This window comes from Salmo trutta, chromosome 34 (assembly GCF_901001165.1).
Source record: "Salmo trutta chromosome 34, fSalTru1.1, whole genome shotgun sequence".
NCBI classification, from domain to species: Eukaryota; Metazoa; Chordata; class Actinopteri; order Salmoniformes; family Salmonidae; genus Salmo; species Salmo trutta.
This window is the reverse complement of record NC_042990.1, coordinates 10,797,415-10,813,471: the sequence shown is the minus strand read 5'-3', so window position 1 is coordinate 10,813,471 and position 16,057 is coordinate 10,797,415. Positions and strand designations below refer to the sequence as shown.

Here is a 16,057-nt window from a genome sequence, read left to right as displayed (position 1 = left end):
GAATGGGGAAATGCTTATGTACCCGAGAAAGACCACCACATTTGACATTGTTTGCGTCTGAGGCTGAGCTGCGGGTTTGGACAATGTAGCTTGCTTTGACTTAGGTTGTGTTTCCTGCGAAGTTCCCCATACTTAAAATGGAAATACTCTGTAATTAATACATCTATTTTTTCCATAGGTTTCGTTTCTGGTAGCTCAGATGACGCGGCTGGGGCTTGCATTGCCTTGCTTCCTGCCGCTGCTCAGGCTCACAACTTGGAAGTTCTAGGAGTCAACCAACTAGCTAGTCTGTTACAATGAAAATGCATGGCATAGACCGAGACCGGTAAGAGACACACGTATTTCATTTTAATTTGCATATTATTTAGCAAATAATCTAAAGAATTCTTAGAGTGAAATAAACAAAAAAATTGCATTTGTATCTGCAGGCTGATTGATACTGTTTAACTGCTTGACTATTCTTCTTCACTGTGCTGCGCTAGGCTATGCGCTCACGTCGTGCAACTAATTTAAACGAGGAGATGTATGCATTTCTTGGTGGATGTCATCATGTGTGGACAAGTTTGTTTACTAGATGAGATGGATGGTTCCTTAGCACCGCAATATTCATCTAGTTTCGTTTTCAGAGCAGGGCTCACAGCCAGTCTCAACAGAGACGCAATTGAAACTATATCGTTCTCTTTTGGAAACGCCTACAGGAGGCAAAACGAAACTCATTTCACACCAAGTGCCAAATATGCTAGTGAGGTTTAAACTTTACAAATATTTGAGATCATTTTGCAGTATATGAAAGTAAAACATATTTCGTTTTTTTCTAATTGTGGCTTTTGTTTAACAACAGTTTTTGCATAATGATATTATATAATAATATAACGATATAATGATATGGCTGTGCATCAAGGGGTGAATTTCGACCCGAGTTATGCACGCATAAATGGAACATAATTCCCTTTTTATGCACTTTTCTCTCCATGCTATTCTGACCTTGAATTTAAGCATGAGAATAGCATGTTTTTCACCCCCCATTTCATAAATGAAATTGTGGCGGAGGTGTCTACAGATATGCTGCTGACAGTGTTGGTCCCATGTTTTATGAGCTGAATAAAAGATCCCAGAAATGTTTCATATGCACAAAAAGCTTATTTCTCTCAAATGTTGTGCACAAATTTGTTTACATCCCTGTTAGTGAGCATGATCATTACACAATTGCACATTTTGCTGAGGACAATAAAAGACCGCAGTTTTGTCACACAACGCAATGCCACGGATGTCTCAAGTGTTTTGGGAGCGTGCAATGTCCACCAGAGCTGCTGCCTGAGAATTTTATTTACATTTCTCTACCAAAAACGTTGTTTTCGAGAATTTGGCAGTACGTCTGACCGAAATCACAACCGCAGCCCAGGTGTATGGTGTGGGCGAGCGGTTTTCTGATGTCAACATTGTGAACAGAGTGCCCCATGGTAGTGGGGTTATGGTATGGATAGAAATAAGCTACGGACAGTGAACACAATTGCATGGTACTGGTACTGTATATATTTTTTTTATTTCATGAAATCCTCTTATCCTGCTTCCTCTTTCGTTTCTTTTTTTTAGACATGTTATACATCTTCATTGTCTGTGGATTGTGGGCTGTGTTGGTGAGTATAAATGAACAATTACAACTTGTGGATAGAGTACATAATAACATAACAAAAATTCATATGATTTTCTAGACATTTGTTCCATCTCTCTCCTACAGCCTCCTCCTCCCTACCCTCTGGCCCTGTCTCCATCTCTTCCCCTGTTGGAAGCCAAGCCATCCTTCCTTGCAAATGGAAGTCCCAGCTAGACAACTTCCCAGTTTGCCACGTCCTATGGCAGACACCCAATGCGCTCGTGTTTGAGCAAAACGGGGAGCAACGGTGGCAGGCCAGCGAGTTTGAGGGGCGGCTGGAGGTACCTGAGGAAAAGCTTTGGGAGGGCGACTGCTCTCTGATCTTGCGCGACGTGCAGTTTGGGGATGTGGGGCTTTACGAGAGCTTCATGGTGGTTGACAGGACAAGGACGAAAAGGCGGGTGTTCATCCAGAGTGTCCAACTCTCAGTCTATGGTAAGGGTAGATCTACAGGTCAGACCTGAGCTGAAATAGTTGTGTTTTATTTAGCTAGCCTCATCTCTCCTTATTCTCTCCAGACCATAAGTCCAAGCTGTCAATGGGCATGGGTGAAGACCTGGTCCTGAAGCTCCACACTCCCCAGGCCATGAGAGTGGTCTTCCAAGGGAGGAACAGCACAGAGTGGAAGGTCCTGTGGATGAGGGGTGACGAGAAGGTCACCAGGGGTCGTCTTGAGGAGGCTGAAGGGGTGGTGGTCCTCAGAGGGTTAAGGATGGACAACTCTGGGACTTATAAAGTGTTGGATTCCCATGGGCTTTCAGTGAGCACTGTGAAACTCGAAGTGGAAGGTAATAAAATGGCCTCAAATGCTAATGCGTAAACGTTGCTTATTTTTTGTGATGTATCTGTAAACACGTGCAGCCGCTGCTAACATTTAACATTTTGTATCCCACAGAAGTTGCTAAAACTCAAAAGATGATCCACATCCAGGACAAACCTGTTGGTAAGAGACGGAAGTAAATTAAATAAATCATTGAGATGACTTATTCAAGGCAAGTATACCAAGTTCATGACACTGTAGAAGACTGATGGACAATAATAGTACATTTTGAACATGTTCTCTCCATCTTCTCCGTCTCTCTAGGTAAATCGACTGTTTACGGGTCCTCCTCTCTGCTCATTGTTTTTGTCCTACTGATCAGTCCTCTGATTCAACAGCTCCTCTAACAAGGTTTAAACCTTTTGGGCTAGTTTCCCAGAACCAAATAAACAAAACCCTATACTAAAAAGCGCTTTCATCCATTGAAAGTGATTTTTGGTCTATAGGCATAGAGGGAAGACATACTGGGCCGATGGTTGTCTGAAAGCAGCATGTGGTCATTCTATCGCATGTGGTCACCTTGGTATGTTGTTAGGGACCACCTGCTGTGTGGTTGGTTGTGTGCCGTGGTCATCTTCCCAATTCAACATGTAGAGTCTGTGACACCCATGGGCCATGTAAGCCAATCAGTGGCGTAGTGCTTACCCCTCGCAAAGCAAGAGTTAAATATAACAAAGGCTAATACAATGTTGGTTGTAGTCTGGGCAGTGAGTTCCAGTGCACCTTTAAGCTCAAATGAAAGATGGTTGAGCCAGTTTCCTGGATGCAGTTTAATTCTAGTCCTTGACTAAAAAGCATGCTCAACGGAGAATCTCTTTTGAAAGTGGTTGTTTGTCCAGGACTAGGTTTAATCTGGGTGCGTAAAACCCGGCCAATTGTGTTCAGGGTGATGCCCCTTTTTCCTCTCTGCTACTGTCACATTGAGTTCTCGTTCTACAGAGTTTGGGTCAATCCAATTCAGTAACAATTTAAAAGTTGAAATGAACTCATTCTCTTTAAATCATCCTAAAACTTTGTTTCTTCACTCCACATCATTAAAGCTGTAATCCTTAGTTGCTAAATGAATGATATACCCATTCATTCTTGAAGAATGCAACGTATATATCAGAACCCCAAATACATGCTTGTTTTGCTCCGATGTTAGTAAAGAATGCAAATGTTAAACCTGTAATGTTGATATCATGGCTGGTCAGTCCTTGGCTCCATAGCTCTGTCTATGGATTTGAGTGGTTACATTTCTCCAGGTTCATCCTTTTACCTTTTTACCAAAACACAGGCAGATGGCTGCTTTGTTATTGTTTCATTTAAGGATTCTAGCGTTAATGGGTTTGATTTGTACAAATAACCTGAGAGCACCATGTTTAGTTTGGAAGTTCAGTGTTTGTAAATATTCTATTACTCCTATGATAGTAATATATACGCTGAACAAAAATATAAACGCAACCATAAACGATTTTACTGATTTATAGTTCATATTAGGAAATCAATCAATTGAAATCAATTCATTAGGCCCTAATCTAGGGATTTCACATGACTGGGCAAGGGCACAGCCATGGAACCAACATTGTATTAGCATTATATACACAAAAAAAGTATATAATCAAATGAAAGTGTGAGTTATTTTGGTGTTGAATTTTATAACAGCAATGTAATCTTAATTTATGTTAAATAAAGCATTGAAAATGACAGCCATGTGATGGTCCTTTACAGCAATGTAATCTTAATTTATGTTAAATAAAGCATTGAAAATGACAGCCATGTGATGGTCCTTTACAGCCTTGCGAGTATATTACACTTAAATTAATACATTCCAATATGTTATCATCTAGAGTTACAGTATACACATCAGAACACAACAGGGGCCCAGGAGATGCCAATCCCTCCCCTTTCCTGCTCCTCCCTCTCAAACTCATAATAAACTAGGGGTGCACAGGTCTGAGGGCCGCAGTGTTTGGTGGTTTTTGCCCTTGCCATTTAAACCCGCCTGAATTATACTTGGGAAACCAGGTGAGTTCACGCATGAACCAGGAATTGTTAAATTATGTGATAAGACGAAAGCCAAAACAAGCGCAACTCGAGTTGTGCACCCCTGAATGGAATAGACCATCTACCCCGTTTCTTCTGACAGCCTTTGATTTCTATAATCTCTCCTGTCAATCCCAATAACCACTGAACCTTCCCTCATCCTATTTCTGTCTCTTTATCCCATCCCGAAAAAACAAGGAACCCAGCACCCGTGAAAGAAAAGGTAGCACTATTACACAACACCTTACCCATTGACATTGGTAAAATCACAAACGACAGGTTCCCACGGGCAATACAGTCTTTAAATCAGTGGAGTGATGTCACGAGCAAAGGGATATACTCTTTCACTTGTTTCCAATCGGGCCATGTCAGATTTTGAGCTCCTTCATTTAATCCATCACATCATTCCTCAGTCTACTCTTGGAGTGTCCAGTTAGAAGTTGGGCTTGTGTTTCTTGACTTCGACCATGAGGTGGTGCAGGTTGATGAGCTCAGAGCGCACGGCCAGGCTGCGAAAGGTGGGCTGGGACAGTACCTTGTGGAAGCCATGGTAGTACTGGATCAGCTGAGTGAGCGCCCCCTGGAGGATAGGAGGACAGCAGTCTAAAGTTGAATAATAAGCTTCAGAGAAAGAAAAAAAACAACAACAGCCCGTGGCTCACGGTTGCCTAAATATATATATATTTTTTACATATTTCTGTCGATTTAAGGGACCCCTTTTGGCTCAAGAGCACCCCTAGGGGCAAACGTTCTATATAGCCTTTAATTACATACAATCATATTACTGGTTTGGAACGTGTTTTCGGTCAGTGCATCCGTTAGAGAAAGCAGAGGGCAGTACCTGAATGATGCCAGTGCCGTTCTTGAAGTTGGTGAAGGACCTCATGACGTCCTGACTCAGAGCCTCCACAGACTGTTTCCATGTGCTGGAGAAACCCCTGATCAGCTGGGTGATCCGGACTGAGAGGAAGGAAAGAAAGAAAGAAAGAAATATACGTTTCGAGATGGGAGGCATGGGTGTGAAAAGGTGTGGGAGAAATGTAAGACAATTGTTATGGTGGAAAGTCAAACAACAAGCTGTGTCACAGGAGAGTAGAAACAAAAGGTCCAAACAGTAGAGGTAAATAAACAATGAGTCAGGACAAGAGGAAAAGTAGAAGTAAAGAGAAGGTTACCGAGGAAACGGGCACAGTCTTAGGTTTCATTTATTCGCACCAAATAAAAGAAGTGAAAGACAAAACAGTACCGATAAAAACTGGTAAAAAAAAAAGAGTGTGCAGATGAGGTTGGAAGCCCAAAAGGGCTGATATGAAAACCACATCACAAATGTAAGTAAAAAAAAAAAAGTGTTCAATCACTTAAACAAAGCATAATTATAATTATAACATGATATACTCAGTATACAAATAAACGTGTGTGTGTGTGCGTGCGCATGTGAGTGTGAGAGTTAGGCTACATAGAGGGGGTTATTGGGTAGTTTGGTTCATCAGGCGGACCCCCAGTCGTCACTTGAAGTTATTGAGGAATGATGATGCTTTGGCAATGTGAAGATAAGAATTCCAGAGTATGGTACCTCTGTATCTGATAGAGAATGTACTATGTGAGGTGCGGCAATGGGGAGGCTGAAGGTTATCGCAGTGTCTTGTGTTATATAGATGGATTTCAGTATGAACCTGGAAGAATCCAATGAAGGGTTTTGGTAAACTGTCTGGGAGGTATGAGTATTTGTAGATGAAAGTGCATAATTGGGGTAAATTAATGTCGTAAAGCCAGGTAATTAAAGGAGGTGGCTAGTCTTGAAAATGTTATGAGTCATTTGTGTAGGTAGGAGGCACTGTCCCAGACAATATTACAGTAAATGAGATATTGGTACAGATTTCAGTACTTTGCTACAGACAAATTGAATATCATCTTTCCAGGATAACTTTTCATCAATTATAAATCTGAGGAATCTACTGGATGTGACTTGTTCAATTTCATTCCCACCAATTGAGATTCTGGCTCTTATTTTACAATATTTCCTATTCTTACAATTAAGTAGGATTTTTTTTTACATTTAAAGATGATTTATTTATCTGGAACCATTCAGAAAATGTGGCCATACCTGAGGTGGTTTCATTAATTACTGAATCAATATTCTTGTGTGATAAAATCCAATTGGTATGATTAGCAAAGAGAAGGGGAAGTACGGTAGAAGACCCAGCAGTAAAGTCAATGATATAGATTAGGAATAACAAAAGGTCCAATTATTGAACCCTGTGTCACACCACAGGATATCTTGGCACTGGTAAATGCACAGGCATTTGCATAAACAAATTGATCTCTATCACAAACATAACCATTTATATGTACAGTTGAAGTCAGAAGTTTACATACACCTTAGTCAAATACATTTGAACTCAGGTTTTCACAATTCCTGACATTTAATCCTAGTCAAAATTCCCTGTCTTAGGTCAGTTAGGATCACCACTTTATTTTAAGAATGTGAAATGTCAGAATAATAGTAGAGAGTGGTTTATTTCAGCTTTTATTTCTTTCATCACATTCCCAGTGGGTCAGAAGTGTACATACACTCAATTAGTATTTGGTAGCATTGCCTATAAATTGTTTAACTTGGGTCAAACGTATCAGGTAGCCTTCCACAAGCTTCCCACAATAAGTTGGGTGAATTTTGGCCCATTCCTCCTGACAGAGCTGGTGTAACGGAGTCAGATTTACAGGCCTCCTTTCTCGCACGTTTTTTCAGTTCTACCCACAAATTTTCTATAGGATTGAGGTCAGGGCTTTGTGATGGCCACTCCAATACCTTGACTTTCTTGTCCTTAAGCCATTTTGCCACAACTTTGGAAGTATGCTTGGGGTCATTGTCCATTTGGAAGAGCCATTTGCGACCAAGCTTTAACTTCCTGACTGATGTCTTGAGATGTTGCTTCAATATATCCACATCATTTTCCTTCCTCGTGATGCCATCTATTTTGTGAAGCGCACCAGTCCCTCCTGCAGCAAAATACCCCCACAACATGATGCTGACACCCCCGTGCTTCACGGTTGGGATGGTGTTCTTCGGCTTGCAAGCCTCCTCCTTTTTCCTCCAAACATAACGATGGTCATTATGGCCAAACAGTTCTATTTTTGTTTCATAAAACCAGAGGACATTTCTCAAAAAAGTACAATCTTTGTCCCCACGTGCAGTTGCAAACCGTAGTCTGGCTTTTTTATGGCGGTTTTGGAGCGGTGGTTTCTTCCTTGTTGAGCGGCCTTTCAGGTTATGTCAATATAGGACTCGTTCTACTGTGGATATAGATGCTTTTGTACCGGTTTCCTCCAGCATCTTCACAAGGTTCTTTGCTGTTGTTCTGGGTTTGATTTGCACTTTTCGCACCAAAGTACGTTCATCTCTAGGAGACAGAACGCTTCTCCTTCCTGAGCGGTATGACGGCTGCGTGGTCCCATGGTGTTTATACTTGCGTACTATTGTTTGTACAGATGAACGTGGTACCTTCAGGTGTTTGGAAATTGCTCCCAAGGATGAACCAGACTTGTGGAGTTCTACCATTTTTTCCCCCTGAGGTCTTGGCTGATTTCTTTTGATTTCCCCATGATGTCAAGCAAAGAGGCACTGTGTTTGAAGGTAGGCCTTTGAAATACATCCACAGGTACACCTCCAATTTACTCAATTGATGTCAATAAGCCCTTCAGAAGCTTCTAAAGCATGAGATAATTTGCTGGAATTTTCCAAGCTGTTTAAAAGGCACAGTCAACTTAGCGTATGTAAACTTCTGACCCACTGGAATTGTGATACAATGAATTATAAATGAAATAATTTGTCTGTAAACAATTGTTGGAAAAATTACTTGTGTCATGCACAAAATAGATGTCCTAACCGACTTGCCAAAACTATAGTTTGTTAACAAGAAATTTGTGGAGTGGTTGAAAAACTAGTTTTAGTTTTAATGACTCCAAACTAAGTGTATGTAAACTTCCGACTTCAACTGTATAATCATGAAAACATTCGGCAAACAATTCCATTATAAAAGGGTCTGCATCTTTTCACTATACTCACCTTCGTCATTCTTTAGTCTATCCAGCTGCCCTTTCTCCGTCAGCGCCTCGCTCTCCTTCACAAATGCTATCATGCCACCAAAGGGAGAGGACAGAATCTCCTCAATAAACTCCTGATGAAAGGAGAAAGAAAGAGGGGAACATTTCATTGGAGTAAATACTTTGAGTAAACTGACCATCTGTGAATCTGGCACACATGACAAAACTCAATTTCCCAGAATCCCTGTGCAGGTTTACCTGGCTCCTGGCCTGGAGGAGCTGTTGGAAGCCCTCAACCTCTTTACTGTCATCGGCTGCCCTCTCCTATGATATGGAGAGAAAGAGAGGGAAACATGACATCTTTCAATTCTGTATATTCACAAGACATAGCCTAGCGGTTAAGAGCGTTGACCCAGTAACCCAAAGGTCGCTGGTTCGAATCCCTGAGCCGACGGGGTGAAAAAAATCTACTGATGTGCCCTTGAGCAAGGCACCTAATTGCTCCTGTAAGTCACTCTGGATAAGAGAGTCTGCTAAATGACTAACATTTTAATGTAAATGACTGAATCGTTTCAGGTGGGTAAATAAGTGAATCGTTCATGTTTATGGTTTTAAACTTGTGTTATTCTCACCATGAGTACACTGAGCATCATGTCATAGTTGTTGATGAGGAAGATGAGCTGGTCCCTACGTGAAGGGAACTCAGCAGCCATCTTCAGGACAAAGTTCTCCACTTCAACCTGAAAATACCAGTGTTAGCTATATCAAATGTTTATGCTTATTGTAGGATCCCCACTATTTATACTGTTGTACTGTTTTTACTATTGTTTAGTTGTGTACCTGCAGTTGGCCAAGGAGGGTGTGGGTTCGCTCGCTGGTGAATGTCTGGTTGATGCTGACTATGGCAGAAGAGAACTCTGCATATCTGCGTGTGATCTGAAACACAACTGGTGTCAACAATTGTCTGGTATTATTAGATATTGATACATAAAACACCTGTGTGTGTATTCATACATAGTGTGGTCTGGTGTCCAGCACGCCCAGTTTTTGCGGATCCGTGTTGCGGATGCTCTGAATGTTCATCTCCAGGATAAGCTCAAACCTGGGCCACAGCAGTTCCAGCACCGCATCCCAGTACCTGGCAACCCATGGAGAAACAATTACATAAGCATCAAGGGTGGATTCTGAGTTAAGATGTGTGTTTTCATTGAACAAATCTGTATCAAATCCATTGACGTCAATATGTGATTTTCATTTGACATTTTAGTTGTTTAGCAGATGGCGTAAAGTAGTGAGTGCATACATTTTCATACTTTTTGTACTGGTTCCCCGTGGGAATTGAACCCACAACCCTGACATTGCAAGCGCCATGCTCTACCAACTGAGCCACTCAGGACCATTTTCATGAAACAAATTACATTAGCATGTCAGGTCCAAAACGTTACATTTTACAGTACATACAGTAAAAAGACTACTGTATCATAAGTTAACAATTCGGACTTTCCCTTTACTTATAGCATATACACTCACAGGACAGTTTATTAGGTACACCCATCTAGTACCGGGTCGGACCACCCTTTGCCTCCAGAACAGCTTGAATTCTTCGGGGGGTGGATTCTACAAGGGACCTAACACATGCCAGGAAGAAAATCCCACACCAGTACACTACCGCCACCAGCCTGTACCAGGCAGGATGGGTCCATGGATGCTGCTTACGCCAAATCCTGACTCTGCCATCAGCATGACGCAACACGAACCGGGATTCGTCGGACCAGGCAATGTTTTTCCACTCCTCAATTGTCCAGTGTTGGTGATCGCGTGCCCACTGGAGCCGCTGCTTCTCGTTTTTAGCTGATATGAGTGGAACCCAGTGTGGTCGTCTGCTGCAGTAGCCAATCAATGACAAGGATCGAGTTGTGCGTTCTGGGATGCAGTTCTGCACACCACTGTTGTGCTGTGCCGTTATGTTTGTGGCCTGTTAGCTTGCACGATTCTTGCCATTCCCTTTCGACCACTCTCGTCAACAAGCTGTTTTCGTCCACAGGACTGCCGCTAACTAGATATTTTTTGTTTGTCGCACCATTCTCGGTAAACCCTAGACACTGTCGTGAGTGAAAAGCCCAGGAGGGCAGCCAGTTCTAAGATAATGGATCGGGCGCGCTTGCCACCGACGATCATACCACGCTCAAAGTCGCTTAGGTCACTCGTTTTGCCCATTCTAATGTTCAATCAAACAGTAACTGAATGCCTCGATTCCTGTATGCCTGCTTTATATAGCAAGCCACGGCCACGTGGCTCACTGTCTTCAGGAGCGATCCATTTTCGTGACCGGGGTACCTAATAAACTGTCCGGTGAGCGTATAGCATACTGCAGGAAATAGGGTAAGTCTATAGCATTATGCTCCAAGTTTAAAGTGTATGGAGTTTTTGCGCTGATGGAGTACTACTAACTTGTCCAGGGCTGGGATGGTCCTCTTGTTTGTGATGGCTCTGAAACGCAGGATGATGTGGATACACAGGAACACGGCGATGCTGTCGTAGCAGTCCGACACATAGGTGGACATGCTCTTCTGCAGGGGAAAGAAAAGAGGATGAGCGGGAAAGGTGGGTATAGGTACGTTAGTGAAAGAGTTAGTCATATCATAAGAGACCATCATCATGATCATTTCACATTTCCACTGTTAAAACGCTGTGTTATGGCTTTACCATTTCTTTTACAGCAATGCTTTGGTGAAAAGTCTTATCGTACCAGGAACAAGCTGAGCGTCTTTCCCATGACGCTGTTGAAGAGGTCCAGCGCAGAATTTCCAGCCACCATGAAGAAGTCAGACAGGAAGAGGAACTCTCGACAGCCGTTGTCCAAGAGGGCGTAGTGCTGACTGCGAAACAGCGTCTCATAGGGATACTGAGAGAGGACGAAGAAGGCTGGTTGGGTGACTTGATCATCTACATCAATGTTAATATTAGAACTGGAGTCTACATTCTTTTCTGCGAAGCATTGCGTTTAACTGTCAATCTGTGGTCTGAGTTCTAACGTTGTGCATTCCTTTAAGATGTGTGTGTGTGGTGACAAGAAGGTAGTGAGAGAAGCACAGGTCTTTTGGAGCAGTACAGCTTAACGATATCTAGATGTTTAGGGTTGGCTTTGTGTCTTCACCTCACAACCTTATACTCTATGCATGTTCACATGATTTCAGAGTAGTGCTTAACATCTTATAGTAAAGGTAGGTTCATTTCATTCAAAATGTCTGTTACTGTCGAGCAGTAGTACATGGCATAGTTTGGAGGGTCTGATTTGGGTTGCACAGCGCTGCCAGTGGTCTCACCCTGCAGTCCCCTCTCTGGGCAGTGTGGGGGATGAGGATGGGCCCCTCCAGCTCGGCAGGGCTCAGCACGGTCCCCCGCTGGCCCAGGGTGAAGATGGTGTTCCTGCTCTTCAGGGAGGGCTTGGAGAAGAAACCTTTCTTGGCCGTGTCTTCCACTCCCATCAAGTCATCTTTGTCTGCCACCTCTTCATACTGTCAACAGAGAAAGATGTTACGCGAACAGTATTCAAATATTATCAGCTAATTTGATTGATATGATACTCGACACTGTTGAAAATGTACCATCAAACACAACATAGCCCTTGCTGTACATTATAGCAGCAAGCTGTTCCAGAACAATTCACAGTGACAACCTAAATGAAGGTACTGTATATTGAGCCTATCAACCAAGAGAAGGCATTTTAACTCCTTCACTCCCTTAGCACCTGTGCCATTCGCTCACCTGTACTTTGAGGAGCCTGCCGCTGTACGACTTGAAGTAACTGTAGTAGATCTTACTCATGGTGTCCACATATTCATCCCTGATCTCCTTGGCCACTGTCCTTTCGTTTGCCAAGAGGAACTGATAGAAAAACCTAAAGTACAAAGAAACATTTACGATTTTGGTAGATACATGATTGTAGTGGTGCTTTTTAGTCTGTTTTAAGGTACCCAAACATGTGGAAGGTTTTAAAGCCTGTTATCAGCCTATATCATTACCTGTACTTGAGGAGGGTGTTCTGAGGGATTTGATAGTTGGTCATGGGCTTTCTGAAGGAATAAATCTTCTGCAGGATAAATTCTCTGATCTTGGTGACAGCCTGTGGAACAAAATAAAAGCCAGTTTTATACCCAATATCTTTGCTCCGTTACCTTCCACACCATTATTCCTCGCTTTTATCTTCTTCTCCTCTTCCCATCCCATTCTATTTCTCTCCCTCCCTGTATCTTCACCTTGATTTTGAGGCGGTCCACAATGTCCTGGATGTCAGAGCAGGCCAAAGTCTCCCTGAAGCTGAGCTCTTTGGCAAAGTTGATCTTGTTGTTGAGCTCATGGAGCTGCTCAAGGAACTCCTGCTCTGTCACCGGGCTCTCCAGGATTACCCTGCAGACCGGACAACACGTGGGGAACAGTTAGAACACACGCTTACCCGCAGGAACACTTACAACATCATAGAGACCGTCAAGTACATTTCTCGTTGCAGACATCAATATGACATGTGCTCTCCCATTAAAACTATACAGGTACATGTATCGTTACAAATCTGTATAAAACACTAAAACACACACTCCCTTACTGGATCATAGCTCCGGGCACCACCAGCTCATCCACCAGTTGGCTGAGGTGGCTGCGTACGGCCTGCCTGTTCTTCAGCCGCATGTTCATGCTGACCGACTGCTGCTGCAGAGTCTGGATCTCACTGCTGATGGACGAGAGGTCACTCTGGAAGCCGCTCAGCATGCCCTCCATTCGCTGGAAAGGGAGAGGGGAAAGGTGGGGATTAGAGAGAGAGATATGGGCAGTAGAGAGAGAGCAAGAAAGAAGGGGGGAGAAAATAGATTTGTCAATGGCTTCATTACATATTTTTGCCAGGGAATTGCAAAAGCATTCTTTCAAACAACTGCACATGCAAAAAATGTTGATCCGTTTAGAATGGACTTATGGACTTCTGAAGCCACTTGATACACTTTTGATTGAGGAAATCATCCACTCACCTCCAGTATGGAGTCACAGGCTGTGATCTGGTTGTGCAGAGAGGCAATATTCTGGCTCTCCTTGATATCTGACACAAGCTTGGTCAAAGATTACCCATCAGGGTGAACTACTGTATCTATCAGGAATGACCATAAATAAAGCACTAATTCTTTCACACAATCATTCAAGACATTAATGGATACAGTCTTTGATGGAAGCTTGTTCAATCCGTTGGAGTTCATCCTCCACTTGTTTGGAGTATTGCCGGAGGTCAACTCCCTGAAAGAAACAGAGATTCAGATGAAAGGAAACCATCCGTTGATGGAACGTAGCCTTATATACAATCTATAAAATGAAAACTAACCGAAAATAAAATTGAAACTGAAATGTGTTGATGTTCAGGACCATGCATGGTGCAGCCGTGGTACCGTGATCTTACCGTTTTCAGTGCCTCCTTCACCAAGTCATCTTCAAGATTAGCCTGTATGTGAACTGGTGGGTGAAGTAAAGGAAAGTAGCTAGTTTAATCTCCATAAAGGTCCGTTCTTACATTCATCCAAGACACTGAACTAATTAGCTAAATTACTATTTGGCTAAGAACAAATTTTACCAGATGATATGACCATTACTTCATCTAAAAGACAATAATGCTGAAGGACTTACTGTCCACCTCATCCAAGATGAACTCATCCGTGGTCAAGTCCAAGTCACCCAGGTTGAGAGGGGCCATGGCATCTGTGTCAGGCTTCATCTGTTGAAGAATGACAGTAAATTGACATGGCTTTGATGTACTTTGTAAAGGAAGATATAACAATTCAATTAGCTAGCTAGCTAGCTAGCTACTCCATTCATAAGAGTAAAGACTTCGCTAGCTACTTAAATAGGCCTTTTCAATTGCAGGTTTTAGACAGTTGTTTTATATTTTTCCACCTCTTGAGGCCTGGCCCCTAAAAAGTCTAGGGCTCTGGTCTACTCTGACTTGGGGCCAATGGGGACTTCTGAGGTATGGGTCATCTTAGTAGGTAACTTACTAGCTCTGGTGCAGGAACGACGCCCTGGACCATAGCTTTAAACATAATAACAATAAATCAGTGACTGGCTAGCTAGCCTTGCATCTCTGAATGATGCAGACGACGACGAAGACGGCAAACACTACAGGTAATGTAAATCATCAGAAATATAGCTGGTTAGAGATAGATAACAGTAGCTTGGCTAACTGGACAGATCAGGCGATCTAGTTCGCTAGCTACGTAAGTTGTGCTGGTGTTGTCAATGTAATGAACACCGAGAGCAATAGAAGTCGAACAGTCAAGTTATCATAAACATATACGGTATGCCAAAATCATTAGCTAACGTTACCTCATCTTGTAAATATGCCATGGAATTCGCCGTTGAGTTGACAGTTGTGTTTACATCGGACATAGCAGCAGTCACTGCTCTATCCGCCATAGCTTCCAAACCAAAGAGAAACTACAAAGGTAGTGTGCTCTTCCCCAATGTCCCCGGGATACGTGAGGAAAAACAATAAGTCAAGATCATTTTGAAATTAGTTGCAAAATAAATGTATGTTGAATATAATTATTAGACAAATATACACAATCTTAAAGGTAATGTATATTTTATTTATTGGTATATTGTTTTAAAAGCTATCTTTTAAATATTGTATCTCTATCTTGCACTGACCCTACGCACACTCACTAGACCTCAAATACACACCATATACACATTCACTCACTCACTCACTCACTCACTCACACTTCATTTTCACTCCCACACAAATCCCTCACTCATTCAAACACTACATACGCACTCACACACATAACACACACGCATACCGACACAACACAAACAAACATACAGTGGTGGATAAAGTACCCAATTGTCATACTTGAGTAAAAGTAAAGATACCGTAATAGAAAATGACTCAAGGAAAAGTGAAAGTCAACCCAGTAAAATACCACTTGAGTAAAAGTATAAAGGTATTTGGTTTAAAATATACTTAAGTATCAAAAGTAAATGTAATTGTTAAAATATACTTAAGTATCAAAAGTAAAAGTAAAAGTATGAATCATTACAAATTCCTTATAAAATTTGCAAACCAGACGGCACAATTTTCGTGTTTTATTTTATTTACGATAGCCAGGGGCACACTCAAACACTCAAGACATAATTTACAAAGCATTTGTGTTTAGTGTGTCCACCAGATCAGAGGCAGTAGAGATGACCAGGGATGGTATATTAATAAGTGTGTGAATTTGACTATGTTCATGTCTTGCTAAGCATCCAAAATGTAACGAGTTCTTTTGGTGTCAGGGAAAATGTATGAAGTAAGAAATACATGATTTTATTTAGGAATGTAGTGAGGTAAAAGTAGTCAAAAATATAAATAGTAAAGTACAGATACCCCAAAAAACGACTTAAGTATTTTTCCTCAAGTACTATAGACCACTGCAAACATACAAACACACACTTTTACACTTATCATTTGCTGTTGCTTTATTCTGTTCTTTATTCTT

General features: G+C 42.0%; 2 protein-coding genes across 2 annotated transcripts; one reads left to right on the top strand and one right to left on the bottom strand.

The window, feature by feature from the left end:
- Nucleotides 1–4,162, top strand: LOC115173570 (uncharacterized). Its single transcript, XM_029731797.1, has 6 exons — nt 1–325; nt 1,594–1,637; nt 1,739–2,089; nt 2,173–2,442; nt 2,550–2,597; nt 2,739–4,162. The coding sequence occupies exons 1-6, from the start codon at nt 297–299 to the stop codon at nt 2,819–2,821; spliced, it is 825 nt and encodes a 274-aa protein (XP_029587657.1). The 5' UTR covers nt 1–296; the 3' UTR covers nt 2,822–4,162.
- A 6-nt stretch (nt 4,163–4,168) lies between these two features.
- Nucleotides 4,169–15,056, bottom strand: LOC115173562 (vacuolar protein sorting-associated protein 52 homolog). Its single transcript, XM_029731784.1, has 19 exons — nt 14,901–15,056; nt 14,205–14,292; nt 13,981–14,033; nt 13,745–13,820; nt 13,562–13,629; nt 13,144–13,319; nt 12,800–12,950; nt 12,566–12,666; nt 12,309–12,441; nt 11,867–12,058; nt 11,290–11,445; nt 10,992–11,110; nt 9,555–9,678; nt 9,381–9,476; nt 9,173–9,280; nt 8,799–8,864; nt 8,563–8,674; nt 5,341–5,459; nt 4,169–5,079 (listed from the first exon to the last, which is right to left on the bottom strand). Exons 1-19 carry the CDS (start codon nt 14,988–14,990, stop codon nt 4,933–4,935), a joined length of 2,175 nt encoding a protein of 724 aa, XP_029587644.1. The 5' UTR covers nt 14,991–15,056; the 3' UTR covers nt 4,169–4,932.
- Nucleotides 15,057–16,057: the final 1,001 nt, after the last annotated feature.